Raw genomic sequence first — 12941 nt, 5'->3', positions numbered from 1 at the left:
TCTCGTCAATCAACACGAGACGCTCTCAGTTCACAACGACACACTTGGCCACAATTGTGAGACCAGTTTAATTTTCTATTTTCAAGTCATCTGGATTCCCTGTGGTACCTGTCACAGATCGGATTTGGGACTAGGGGTGCGCTTTAAAAACGGTACAGCCATTTTCTGTGCTTGTGTGCATGTACAGGTCCAAGTTTGATTCGACCATTGATGTTGTGAGCTCTTGTGAAGAGGTCAATCATTTGGCATTACCTGTCCGCATCCCCATAAAATTTCCCACAAAATTTAGTTCCGGTAGATCTGAGGTGTGTTTGTTTTATTTCCATTTTTGGAAAATACAAAAAAAATGTCACAGACATCAAGACGGAAATCGTTAAATGATTCAAATGGTTGCGGGCAAAACGATGTCCTCTTTAATGTTGCTAAAAGGAGAACGCATCAATGCAAATGTCCCTAAAAACAGGAAACAGCTGAATCAACATCCTGCCTGGCAGCGAGCGGGCATCTGTGGAAACCTCTACAATGTCCTCCTATGTGTTTGGATTCTCCTGGATTCGGTCCAGACTGATAAAGATGAACGTGTGGAAACTTGGCCGCAGTCGTTGTGAGGGGCGGGAAAACCATTTGAATCGGAACATCGCTCATGACTCGAAACCAATGGAACCGAATCGATTAGTTCCACTTTAAAATATATTGGGATACATTTCGTATCATATGAATCTAATTCCCGAATGGAATCGTTCCACAAAATCCTCGGGCCGGCAGCCCCCCCCCCTCGCGGCTAGCGAAGGTTTAGTGTAGCGTTACAAGTTTGATGTCTCAAAGCATCTTGGCGTGCATCACTCCATAAATGATGGATATTTGTAGGTCAGGGCATGTTCTAGATATTTCCTGGAATGGTCGCACGAGTTGAGAGTGCAAGCCGGGCGAGCTTCTTCAGTACCTGGAGGGCTTTTAGCACATCTCGCAGATTGCGGTTAATGAATTAGTGAGAAGGTCTGGAAGGGGTGCGGCCTACTGGCCTACTTCGTGCATGTGGACCGATGTTTTCTTTTTAAGTAGACACGCATGCAAAATTAAAAAAAAAATAGTGTGACATCACAAAAAATTTATTTCAAAGTAGAAAAATATTTTAGATAGCATTTTTTTTTATTTGAAGTGCAAAAACATGGATGTAAAGTTATGCATTGCTCATCCCCTGACCCAGCCTAGTCCAAAATAAAAAAAAAATGCAGCCAAGTCCCAAAATATCTGAAAAAATTCCATTCAACATGGTAAATGAAAGGAGCCCTTCTCTGGTCCAAAAATAAAGTCTAGATTGTACAAATCGGATCTCAATAGCCTTGTGTTCGCTTTCGATTGACAAATGGCAATTTGGCATCAAATCTGCTAGTTTTAGTCTGGGTTACGCTCAAATGTATTTTCCACAGTTATATTTAGTTCAGCTTTAAGAGGCAAGTTTCAATTTTGTGATTTGTCGTCATTTATTCCCATGGAAAGATTCTCCGATTGGCAGAATATTGGAGCACAATGCTCTACAGTTGTTGGTGGTGTGCGAGTCCATCCAAAAAATGACACAATTTATTCAGTTGAGTGCTTCATAAAATGCTTGACATATTTATTTTTTTTCTCTCTCGTTCAGATGCATTTGTGAACAGCCAGGAGTGGACTCTCAGTCGCTCTGTGCCGGAACTCAAAGTGGTGAGCTGCCCCGACACAACTCCCGTCCCAAATGTGTGACGTTTCCTCTTTATTGAAGAAAGGTGCGCTCACTCTCGCTAACAGGGCATTGTGGGTAACCTGGCCAGCGGGAAGTCGGCGTTGGTCCACAGATACCTGACAGGAACGTACGTCCAGGAAGAGTCACCCGAAGGTACAAAGAGATAAGTTCTGGAATATCCGGACTACAAGCTGCTTCTTTATACGCTTATGGCTCGGTTAATTTGATTAGATTTATTATTATTATTATTAATGAACTTCCTGGTAGTCTCCACATCTGACCTATGAAATTACCAAACAGTGGATCAGCAAAACTGTCTGGGAGTACACACTCGTACTGAATTTTCGTATCACTCATTTGATTAATTTGGTGATCAATACCTTGCAAAGAGTAGCCTTGAAGCTGTCTGTGTTTGTTTTTAAGGCTACATGTAGCCGTTGCGGCTTTATAGTCCGGAAATTACGGTAGTCAGAAACTTTCCAAAATGTTCACAGGATAATAACAACTAAAGGCTTTTATTGTTGAAGTTTTAGTTTCGTATTACTTTATGTACGAGCTCAACAATCAACTGATTTATATCTCGCAGCTCGTAATTTGGGTCACTCATAAATCGAGGCTCGACGGCTGGAGGTCAAAACCTCTGACGAGGTTTCTTTTTTTTTTGTTGACCGTAACTGTTTTTATTTCTTTCGATGAGAGCATGCATCACACGCTGGCCAAAACCTGGGGATATTTTGGTGTAAACTTTCCCGTTTCTGACCGCCACTTCCAGTATTCTTTGTACTCCTCCGCTGGGGGAAAAGAAAAAAAACAGCTCACAAGCTGCACCTCCCTGTCTGTCAACATCTGTGCTAGCTTTTTGTCTTAAACCTTGTATGAAAAGATGAAGAGCCGTAATGTACCAAAAGGTGGGCACCCAATCCTTCATTGCAGACTCCGCCCCTAAGAAAACATTTGTCTCAAAAGGTCTCAAAGATCCCCCCCAACTCAAAGAGGGGCGTATCTACTAGCCAACAGTTTTTTTATGGCTCTGATGAAAACGTCATCATTTTTTATGGATTTGATTCGCGAGTGTGCCGCTTCAAACTGTTGCTGCGCCGTCGCAGGCCAAAATCACTTTCTGTGTTGTTTTCAAATTCCTGGAGCCTAAAAATATGCCGTCGTCTCCATTCCCATGCCGATTGATTCAGAGCTGAGACGGCGGCTTTGGAGCGGCGCAGCAACCACAGCGCCACAAAGCCGCTAACCAGAACTATTCCGAGGCTGCACACCCCGCCGGCAAAGCAGTAGCGGCTTGGCTCGGCGGTGTGTTCACGGACGCTCAGACAACAAAGTATCGCGGGCCCAGCGGCGTGCGCAGCTGATTGAACGTCTCTCACCGCCAAGCGTGTGCAAATCAATTGCACATTTGGAAGCGAGCGCCCTTTTCTGAATTCACAAATGGAAACTGCGTGGTGCTTCCTCGTTTTTAGAAAGCGGCAAATGACAATGCAGACGTTTTTCATTTGAATGCATCACTCTCAAACCTCTCTTGCTAGCCAGCCTAAAGGTGGAAGATTTGCTCTCTTCACCTTTCACCTGTGGTTTTTTTTTTTTTTTTTTCCCCCTCCTCTCTGTCTTCTTCTTGCTTCTCGGTATACTAGCTGACGTGGATGCAGGTAACTATCCTCCTCTTCTCCTTCCTCTTCTGTTCAACACGGTTGCCGCAGCCCGACGACGACAGCTTGGATTCCATTCGATCACCTCGTGAATTGGTTCTTTAAGGCAAACTATCTTGGTGTCAAATTAACACCACCGAACCCCAAGCTCAACTCGTCGGGACGATACAACCGCCATCTTAGTTTGCTCTCGGTCCCCGTCTCATCATCATCAGCCATCATGAATGATAGAAGTCATCTTTCCCTCAGCATTCATAATCTATCATCGACATCCGAGGATTTTGGCCTAGCCAAACATCTCCCGATTAGAAGTCGCCAACACCCAATTTCATCCATCCAATAGTATTCCAACTAAAGTAGTTGATCTAGTAGCCCAGTTGGCTCAACAGATGATGACTCGTCTGATGATGTCATGCGCAAAATGCTTCTTTTAGGTGGACGTTTTAAGAAGGAGATGGTGGTTGATGGGCAGAGTCACCTGCTGCTCATCAGGGATGAAGGGGGCCCACCGGAGGCACAGGTAACAATCGATTTTGTGTAATCAGTCTATGATGTGATGAGCCACCTTGTTCATTGGCTTTTTTTTTTTCTTTTTTCCATCTGCAGTTCGCTCTGTGGGTTGATGCAGTCATCTTTGTCTTCAGTCTGGAGGATGAGATCAGCTTCCAAACCGTTTATCATTACTTCAACCGTCTTGCCAACTACAGGAACGCTGCCGACCTGCCCCTGGTCTTAGTTGGCACGCAAGGTCTGAAACACAAACATTAATCCACAAACGTGTTGCAATTATTTTTTTTATGATGCACTGCTGCCACCTAGTGGAGAGTTCTTGTAGCCACACAAAGGGCACCAAGCAGTACACTACAGCGTTATCTTGGTTATCTTGCGTTCCCCTGAAGGAGTGAGTTCCCCAGATCAACATCGTAACTCACTTTATTCCTATATCTAATCATTTTTTAAAATTAAAATAAAGTTAAATTAGCATGCCCGTGGCCCCCGTAGAAACAAGCAAAATGGATGATTAATTAATTATCTTGACTGAAGAATGTCAGAGCCCTGAATTGGGGGGGGGGGGACGATCTTTCAATTATATGTCAACTCAAAGAAAATGCACGGTTAAAATGGTTAATTATGTGTTATGTAGACTAATGTTTTTATAACATTGAGGAGTTTTGAAGATTTGCCATATTGCATCATTTTTTACAATTCATATTGGTTGAGAAAGTTCTGGTTGGTTGGTTGGTTGGTTGGTTGGTTGGTTGGTTGGTTGGTTGGTTGGTTGGTTGGTTGGTTGGTTGGTCATCTCGAAGAAAAATTGCTGTACAGTCTTGTTGCTTTGATTCTTAGCTCTCACTTTCGCCAGCAGATGGCGCCACATAACAAATTGTACTGCATCTTAAGTCGACGAGACTGTGACTTGGGCATTGATGAAACAGTGCCTAGATGTTCGATATGAATGCGTTAATGACAAAGACCATAAATGAATTTTTGAGTTTGGATCAATTTGCTGATATCGAAGGTGTTTTCCACAGACGCCATCAGCTCGTCCAACCCGAGGGTGATTGACGACAGCCGGGCCCGAAGACTGTCCAACGACCTGAAGCGCTGCACCTACTACGAAACGTGTGCCACCTACGGCCTCAACGTGGAGCGAGTCTTCCAGGACGGTAAGAATCTTGATTGCAGAGTCCAGTCTTGTGGGAAGGTCACATTCCCCCGCCGCACATTCGCCAACTCTTAATCGCCCGTCAATTAGGGGGGAAATTGACCCGCTCAGCTATTTAGCTCTAACCGAACAGCAATTAAGTTTTATCATAGCGAGGGGAGCAAGGCAAGGAGGGGCGCTGCAGACGAGAGCCTTCCCCGGGCGGATTCATAAAACACCGACCCATTAAAGGACAGGCGCGCCAGGTCCAGACATGGCGGGCGACTATTCCGTGGCCCACATCTGCCGCGTTCATACGCTCGTACAATCCTGATCCTCACTAAAACTTACGATTGCAGTTTATGTGTCCAACTGGGCTGGGTTCGGTCCATGTTGGGTTGTTTAGAAAAGTTTAAAAAAAATAAATAAAATCCGCCCCCCCCTTGAACGTGATTATTTGCGAATGCATGTTGGAGTTCATGTGACTGTGCACCTTGCAATTTGGCTTGTGTCCCTTTAAAAAAAAAAAAAAAAAAGAACATTTTAACTATTAAAGAAGCTATTTGCGAGACCGTCTCAAAATTAGAAATCCACATGGATGAGAGACACCGTTTACAAATTTGATCCGTCTTGTTGCCATGACAGCCACCGTGAAAGTAGCGCAGCGTCATATTTGAAAGATTTTTTTTTTATTTGCCTAATGCTTTGCAGACTGGCTTATTTGTTTTCGTTTGTGACTGCGCGTGCGAGCGTGCGTGCGCATTAGACATGTAATGAGAAGTGAAGCCTCGTCCGGTTGGGAGAAGTGACCTCTGCGTGAGGGGGTAGGGGCGAGGTTGACTACGCTGTGGTCCTCGTCCATCAGCGTGCTAATTTAATTAGCCTAATTACGGCGACATGAGCCTCAAATGCACACACACACACACACGTCTGTGGCTTCGTCCTCATCTGTCAGAGTGCGGAAGGCGAGCACATCGTTCACACTCTCTAACAAGCTGAGATGAGCACTCGCTAATGTTCATCCAGCGCAACACATACACACGTGAGGTTCACCTGCAGGCTACACATGTGCTAGCTATTAGGAGAAGTGGACCATGAGAACAAAAAGTTGTCAGCCTTGTTTTTGTAATTGTGTGTTTTTTTTTTGTTTTTTTTTAAAGTTTGTGTTTTACTTGGGCATGTGTTCATTAGAAGATGATATTTTTAAGCATTAAATGTCACAGTTGAACTCTCCAGACTGCGGAATCAGCGACTCCGCCCACCAGCCCCAACCACCATCTTTATGTGACATTCCGCCATAAATCTGATAAGAGCTCCGACGTTAACGCAAGCGGTCGCCTCTCGCATCAGGGTTGTGATTGATGGCGAGAGATAAATTGTTAATTATTAAGTTAAATGTGTGGTTTCAATGTTTAGCGCATCCTTATAATAACTGTTCTTAAAGTGGGAAGTCAACTCTTAAGATTGTTATAATATGTGCATGTGTAAGCAAGAAAAAAAAAAAACCCCCGCTTAACATTACATGTGAACATTTTTGCCTCGTCCATCGGAAAATACGTCTGACAAACTTGACAAGTCATAATGGCGAGTGAAACTCGCTTTGCCAGCTCCGCCCCTCCGAGATGTTCTCTTAGCGTCTGCCCTTGGCTCGCCCCGTGTCAGCGGGAGGTAAATGTTTACGATTGGGCTCCTCATCAACCAACTTTAACGAGTTCAATTAAAACAATCGTCTGCGTTGATTGGATCAGAGTCTCGGTCAAGTTTTAACTCGTCTCCTTTCGAGCGAGCGTGTGCAGCGTTCGTCCACGTTCGCCGTGTTCTACTTTTTCGTCTGGTTTTGCTGATGACGGGTTTTCTTTTGCCGCAGAGATGGACTGGCTTTACTTTCACAGCCGTGGTCAAACATCGATATCAATAGTATGGTTTTGTATTGCAGTTGCTCAGAAGATCGTGGCCTCTCGGAAGAAGCAGCAGCTGTCCATAGGCCCGTGCAAATCGCTCCCAAACTCGCCGAGTCACTCGTCCATCTGCACCACGCAGGTGCCTAACGTCCCCGTCAACCAGGTCAGTGAGGCAGCGCGTCACTTTTCCCACATATTAAAAAGTCATCTCGAGAGCTGCTCAAATATCAAAAACATGTGAATCGTGATTATTTTGGTTTCGTGATTATTCAAACGATTGTTTATTTTTTGATACATTTGTTTGAAACATGTTAATTATGTCAGTTCCTTAATGGAGCAAACGTATAAAAAAAAAGTTAGAACTATGCAAATGTACTGTATTAATTCAAGAATATAAACAAGCATTGTGGATAATAATGCGTATTAAAATAAATTTTTCTTACGATGATGCCAATTTGTAATCGTGGAGTGTAATAATAATAATTGTAATTGGATCGTGACAGCTTAAGTCATTTCAACCAAAAAGTATTTGAATTTGAGAAAAAAAAATCAGTCTACATGAGATTGAATTGCAGCATTAATTGCAGTCTTCACACACAAAAAAAAAAATGATGAAGAATGTAAATGTGATGGTGTAGTATTTTGGACGTGGAATTGTCCTCCCTTTCAATACTTTCACGTTATTACGTATATCTTAATTTCTACTGTCCGATTTTGATGTTTCATTTTTTTACCCGCTGTTCCGAACAAAATGACACCGTGATGCTTTGTGTAACGGTCCAAACTGACTTTCCGAACGTCCGGTCGTTTCAGACAAGTAACGGCGGCGGCAGTTTGAGCGACTACTCGTCGTCGGTGCCGTCCACGCCGAGCACCAGCCAGAAGGAGCTGCGCATCGACGTCCCGCAGAGCACCAATACGCCCACGCCCGTCCGCAAGCAGTCCAAGCGTCGCTCCAACCTCTTCACCGTCAGTTTGCGTGCGCTCGGGGTGGGGGGGCTCCTCAACGACACGGTCGCCATTTGCCAATGATCATCCTCGCTTCTCTTCCACAGTCGAGGAAGACCAGCGAGACGGACAAGGATAAAAAAGGGCTGGAGGCTCGCGCCGACAGCATCGGCAGCGGGCGAGCCATCCCCATCAAACAGGTAAGACTTCCTGTCTGCGAGCTCTTCATTAAGAGTGAAATCACACACACTTGACATCAATTAGAGCGCTGAGCTCTCCCGGGTCCTCCGAGCGCATCATTAGGAGACGGGCGCCGCCCCTCCCTCTGTTCCCCCACTTGATCGCCCACTTGACGCCGCCGCGTGGCACTTCAAGCTGCTTCCTTTGCATCCTTTGCCCTCTCATCTGCAGCTGAGCGCTTTGGCGCCCGCCGTCGCGTTTTTCAAGGAAGAAAGGCGCGAGAGGAAGGGGAGGGCGAGCGAGACGCCGCCACGGCGAGGGGGAGCGGCGGAATTGGCGCTTAATTTGCGTCCGTCGCGGCGGCGGCGGGCTTTCCTCCCGACGAGCATATCAGGCAATTAGCGAGCGCTAATCATGACCCTCGTGTCGGCGCCGCAGCCTCGTTTGTAATCTCTTAATGAACAAATTGCATCTCTGATTAGGGGACGTCTCACCGAGGGGGAGACAGCGCAGGCGAGACGGCAGCGGAGGCGTCGCTAATTTCTTCCGGATGGCGTTCCCGGTGTCTTTTTGGGAACCCGTGATGTAAAAATGCGGCTGAGTGGGCAGAGTCCAGATTTTCGGTGGCGCTCATTTTGAGTCGGAGTGCCGTAAACACGTGACTCGGTTCAAAGAGGAGCTATCTCCAAGTCCACAATGTCAAGTGTAAAACAAACGTCGTGTGTGTCCGTCATTATCCCCGTCGAAATGAAAGCGGCCGCTTGATGTCAGAATCTACGTTTCTCTCCGTCGTGTCCCGCCGCGCGTTCGCCCGGGAGGTCAAACGAAACGGCTCAATCGGGCGCCCTCGCAGGAGCTGTCAGTCATGAAGATTAGAGAGGAAATCAATGGGATGAGGCGTGCGGTGTTTGTGGGAGTTTGAACTGGGAGAGCTTACCTGTCAGCACTCCTGATCTCATTAGAGCGACTCCGGGCCACTCGAGGTGATGGGGCTTCAGCCCGCCTTCTTCTTAAAGAAAAGCGTTCTTTTAGTGAGAAGCTCGCTCATTAAAAATACCCGTTTGCATTGCTCGGGTCACAGGAACAGGAACAGTCGGGCCTAATTGGTCCCGCGCACCTATTATGTTTACACGCTTGGCTTTTTTTTTTTTTTAAACATGCACAGTTATTCGCGTATTATTTTGGTCACGCTATCGTCGCTCAGCCGCAGGGAGGTCGAATCCAAGTAACTAGTCGGGGGAAAAAAAAAAAACGGACTTATCGTATTTCTGATTGCTGTTTTCCTTCAACTGTTGGCAAAATGATGTGTGGTGAAATATTCTTCCGCTATGAGTTTCTGCAGACCTAATGGTGAGTGAAATGTCCCGCTGAATAATAAACCGTGGGGCCATTTTTTTTCTTTTTTTTTCCTCTCCCCTCCTGGAATGCAGCGCATGCATCCAGCTTTGTTTACTCCTCCACATCTGCTCCACTTCGCTAATTAGCCGCTAATTGGCGCAGAGAAAGCAAACGGCTCACTCGAGTCTCTTGTCAGGCAAGTTTACCGAAGAGTTTGGGGAACTCGTGACGGACCGACAAACTCAAGCGCACGCGAAAAAAGGAGCCCGAGGCTGCCGTTGATAAATGTCGGAGACGCAAATTTGTGATTTTGACCAATCGTGCCAGGATTCAAATAATTAAAAAAAAATAAAACAGGGTGTGTAGTGTTACATTGCAACCGTAAATATCCCAAAAATGAACTCTGAAGGGAAATTGTGTTGCAGGTCAACGACATTACCTGAAATCATAATGACAGGAGCAGATCGCGGCCGGATGAAAAAAAGCAAACCGGTGTCAGTCAACATTAAGTCGTGTGTGGGATGATTATGAATCATGTCTGATGAAGAGAATGCTGACGGGAAGAGAGAGGGCCTGGAGATTTCCCTACTCATCTCATCCTCTATGACATACTTTCCCTGATAACAATATTTCAATTGAATAAGCTTGATTTTTTTTTGGGGATTAATATTATCACTTCAGTTGTGACTGTTAGCCCAAAATAGAAATCCCTGTAAGCAGTTGTAGTTTATCCCCCCCCCCCCCCAAAAAAAGCAAAGTGAACAAACTGATAAGAAAACAAGACGACAAAGTGAAAATGGAAACCTTTGGACGTACCGGTGAATTTTTGGTGACCCCGCCCACTGATAGTTCCTAATCGTATACGCGGCGTACTTTCCGACACGGGACGAAACTCTGTCTCGGAAAAGGAGGCGATTAGCGGCGTAATTGGCTCTCCGTGTTGCAGCCGAGCACGGGGCTGGCTGGTTTTGACAAGTGTGCTCGTCCCCTCTCGGCGCCTGCTGCTTTGTCAGGAGTTAAATTGCATGGTTAATTCGGATGTTATTTACCCTGTAATTCATTAGTTTGGGCCGCCATTGGCGACTCGCAGGCTGTAATTTCACGCTTGGCAATAAAAGATGTCTCATAATCTGCTTCATTTAGCAGCCAAAGAATTTAATGAAATTAACTGTGGCCCTAATTAAGACGGTGAATATTAAAGACCTGCTATCAAGGCTTTAACGAGGGTGACACGATCCGCATTTCGCCGGATCCGAAAAATATCATTTCCCCGTGAAAGGTTGTCACTGCTCGGAGCCATTTTGGCCATGATGACATTTTTGTCACGCGCGCTCACCCCTGCAAATGAGATTTTGCAGGGGGCGTCGCTCCCATTTTAGTCGGAGGAATAATTAAAGCGTGGCACGCGGGCGTCAATCAAAGAACATACTCATTACGCCTCATTTCCACTTTTTGTTTGCCACGGGCTCGTCGCATGATGACCGCCGCTGGCCCGAGGCTCTTCGTGTTTTATGTCTGTTAATACACTAAAACTAACAAACCGCTGCGGTAAGCTTTTTGGGTTTGTCATTCGTGACTCCCATCGCCAAATTGAAGGATTTCGGGGGAAAGCAGCCCTGAGTCAACCTTTTTTTTTTTTCCCCCCCAATCTTCAAAATCTGTTTTTAGCACAGTGATTTCCAATAATATATAAAGTTTGTAAAAGTTTGATCCCGTTCCGCCGATCACATATCAGCCGTTTGGCCACGCCGCCCGCAATCTCGCCGCGAGCACACACGCGCTGTCTGAAAGCATGATGGATGAGCTTCGATGGCCGGCGCGATAGCGGAGGCAGCGTCCAGCTTCCCTCCCACCCACTGTCACCCCCCCACAAGTCTGCTGTCCAAGGGTGACACCTCCAATTTAGCTCCCTGCTCTTGTGGGATTTCCACGAACAAAAGAGCCGCGGCCCCTCACTGATCCGTCTGCTCTGTGCAAAGCGTGTCCCGACTGTGTCTCGGCCGCCATCGAGCGCCACCTCGATCTCCTTTTGGATCTCACACGGGACCCGTCCATTGTGTAAGCAACATCGGGCTGATGGAGGGATTAAATACTCTATTAGTTAAGAGCAGACCCGGAAAGTAACGTTACCGCTTCACACAAAAGAAGGCTCGGTAGTGAGCTAGCATGATGTCGCGAGTAGCACTTGGTCTGGTTAAAGCCATCCGAAACTTACTGCTTTTAAAAAATATATATAATCCAGCTCTAATATCTAATACAGGGGTCACCAAGTCCGGTCCGCAAGAGCCCCTATCCAGCCTGTTTTAGATGCAACCCCACGTAGTTTCCTTCTGAGGGCCATACAAAACTGCTCAGATATTTAAAAAAGATGGATGGTAATAAAAATTGCTAGCAATTTCTCTATTTTCTAAAAGTGAAGACCATTTTTATTATTTGACACCTGAAGTCGATGCACAATTTGTCCAGGCGGGCCGCATGAAATGATGTGGCGGGCCGTATCTGGCCCCCCGGGCCTTGACTTTGACACCCATGATCTAGTCTAACCAATAAATAATAATTACTGATACTTAACTACTGCACGACAAAGTTAGGCTTAATTGCTAAGACTGGACAAAGTTGAACATTGAAATTGTGACGTCCCAGTTTTGCGGAAGGTAGCACAGGCCCATCCAACATCTTTGTCTGCCACGCGACTGCCGCACGAGCCTCAGGTACGATGCGTCATCTAATGAATGACCTCATCGCTCAGCCCCCCGCCAACAGGCGACCTTTGCTAAGCACTACTTCTTCTCAGTCTTTATTCACCGTCCGGCTTCCTCTACCTGAGCTTAACAGTGACGCTCGTCATTTGCCTTTGGACATTTTTTGGGCGTTTAACAAATGACATCATCTCCGCCAGCTCCCCCCCTCCCTCCCCCGAGCTATCGACCTTTTCCTAAGCACTAGGCCACAATACTTCACGTGGCGGGGAAGTGCCAAGTGAGTATATCCGAGGACATATTTATTTCCCCGCACGGGGACCTTGTGCGCCGTCACGACAGCCCAGGCCGCTCCCGAAGGCGAATCGTGCCGCGTGTGTCACCGAGCCCGTAGACGCACATATGAAACATGTTAGCCGTCGGCGTTCGGCTAGCCTCATGCAAAGCGATCGCGTGTCACGCGTAGGACGGATGACTCAAACGAGTCTGATCGCTCCTGTCCCAAAAAAGTCTTTCAGAGAGGCCAACGTGAGGAATGTTAGCCAGTGCAACATTCACGACCCGGGTCTCGACAATCTTGTACACCTTCTGAATATTTCGGTACCGGATCACCTTCCACGTTTGGTTTTGATCCGTCCTGACTAAATCGGGTTTTGCGGGTTCAAGCCCAACATGACCCCAAAATAAATAAAAATGGGGGCTTTTTGTACGATCGGTTTATCAAGTCATTCCACATCTTGGTAAAGTGGACCTGATGGCTTCACTTGAATTGTTTATTTTTTTGTTTTGAGGATGTAGTATTATTTCAGATTTCACCGCGAAGCGCGGGAAATGTTGGGTCACCCCGCTGCC

At 46.3% G+C, this 12941-nt stretch overlaps 1 protein-coding gene across 5 annotated transcripts in view; it reads left to right on the top strand.

Moving 5' to 3' along the window:
- Window positions 1–12941, top strand: part of agap1 (ArfGAP with GTPase domain, ankyrin repeat and PH domain 1) — a 42009-nt gene that overhangs the window by 10670 nt on the left and 18398 nt on the right. For 3 of the 5 annotated variants that reach the window (XM_037246439.1, XM_037246441.1, XM_037246437.1), the window contains 9 exons: window positions 1643–1701; window positions 1786–1873; window positions 3364–3378; window positions 3813–3898; window positions 3985–4126; window positions 4911–5045; window positions 6960–7087; window positions 7738–7893; window positions 7980–8072. In XM_037246439.1, the coding sequence (XP_037102334.1) occupies window positions 1643–1701; window positions 1786–1873; window positions 3364–3378; window positions 3813–3898; window positions 3985–4126; window positions 4911–5045; window positions 6960–7087; window positions 7738–7893; window positions 7980–8072 (902 nt within the window). The remainder of the gene's footprint in view (window positions 1–1642; window positions 1702–1785; window positions 1874–3363; window positions 3379–3812; window positions 3899–3984; window positions 4127–4910; window positions 5046–6959; window positions 7088–7737; window positions 7894–7979; window positions 8073–12941) is intronic. The other 2 variants (XM_037246440.1, XM_037246438.1) reach the window with 1 other exon arrangement.

The sequence above is a fragment of the Syngnathus acus genome, chromosome 2 (assembly GCF_901709675.1).
Source record: "Syngnathus acus chromosome 2, fSynAcu1.2, whole genome shotgun sequence".
Lineage (NCBI taxonomy): Eukaryota > Metazoa > Chordata > Actinopteri > Syngnathiformes > Syngnathidae > Syngnathus > Syngnathus acus.
The sequence above is the reverse complement of the archived record's forward strand: the minus strand, read 5'-3'. Positions and strand labels throughout refer to the sequence as shown.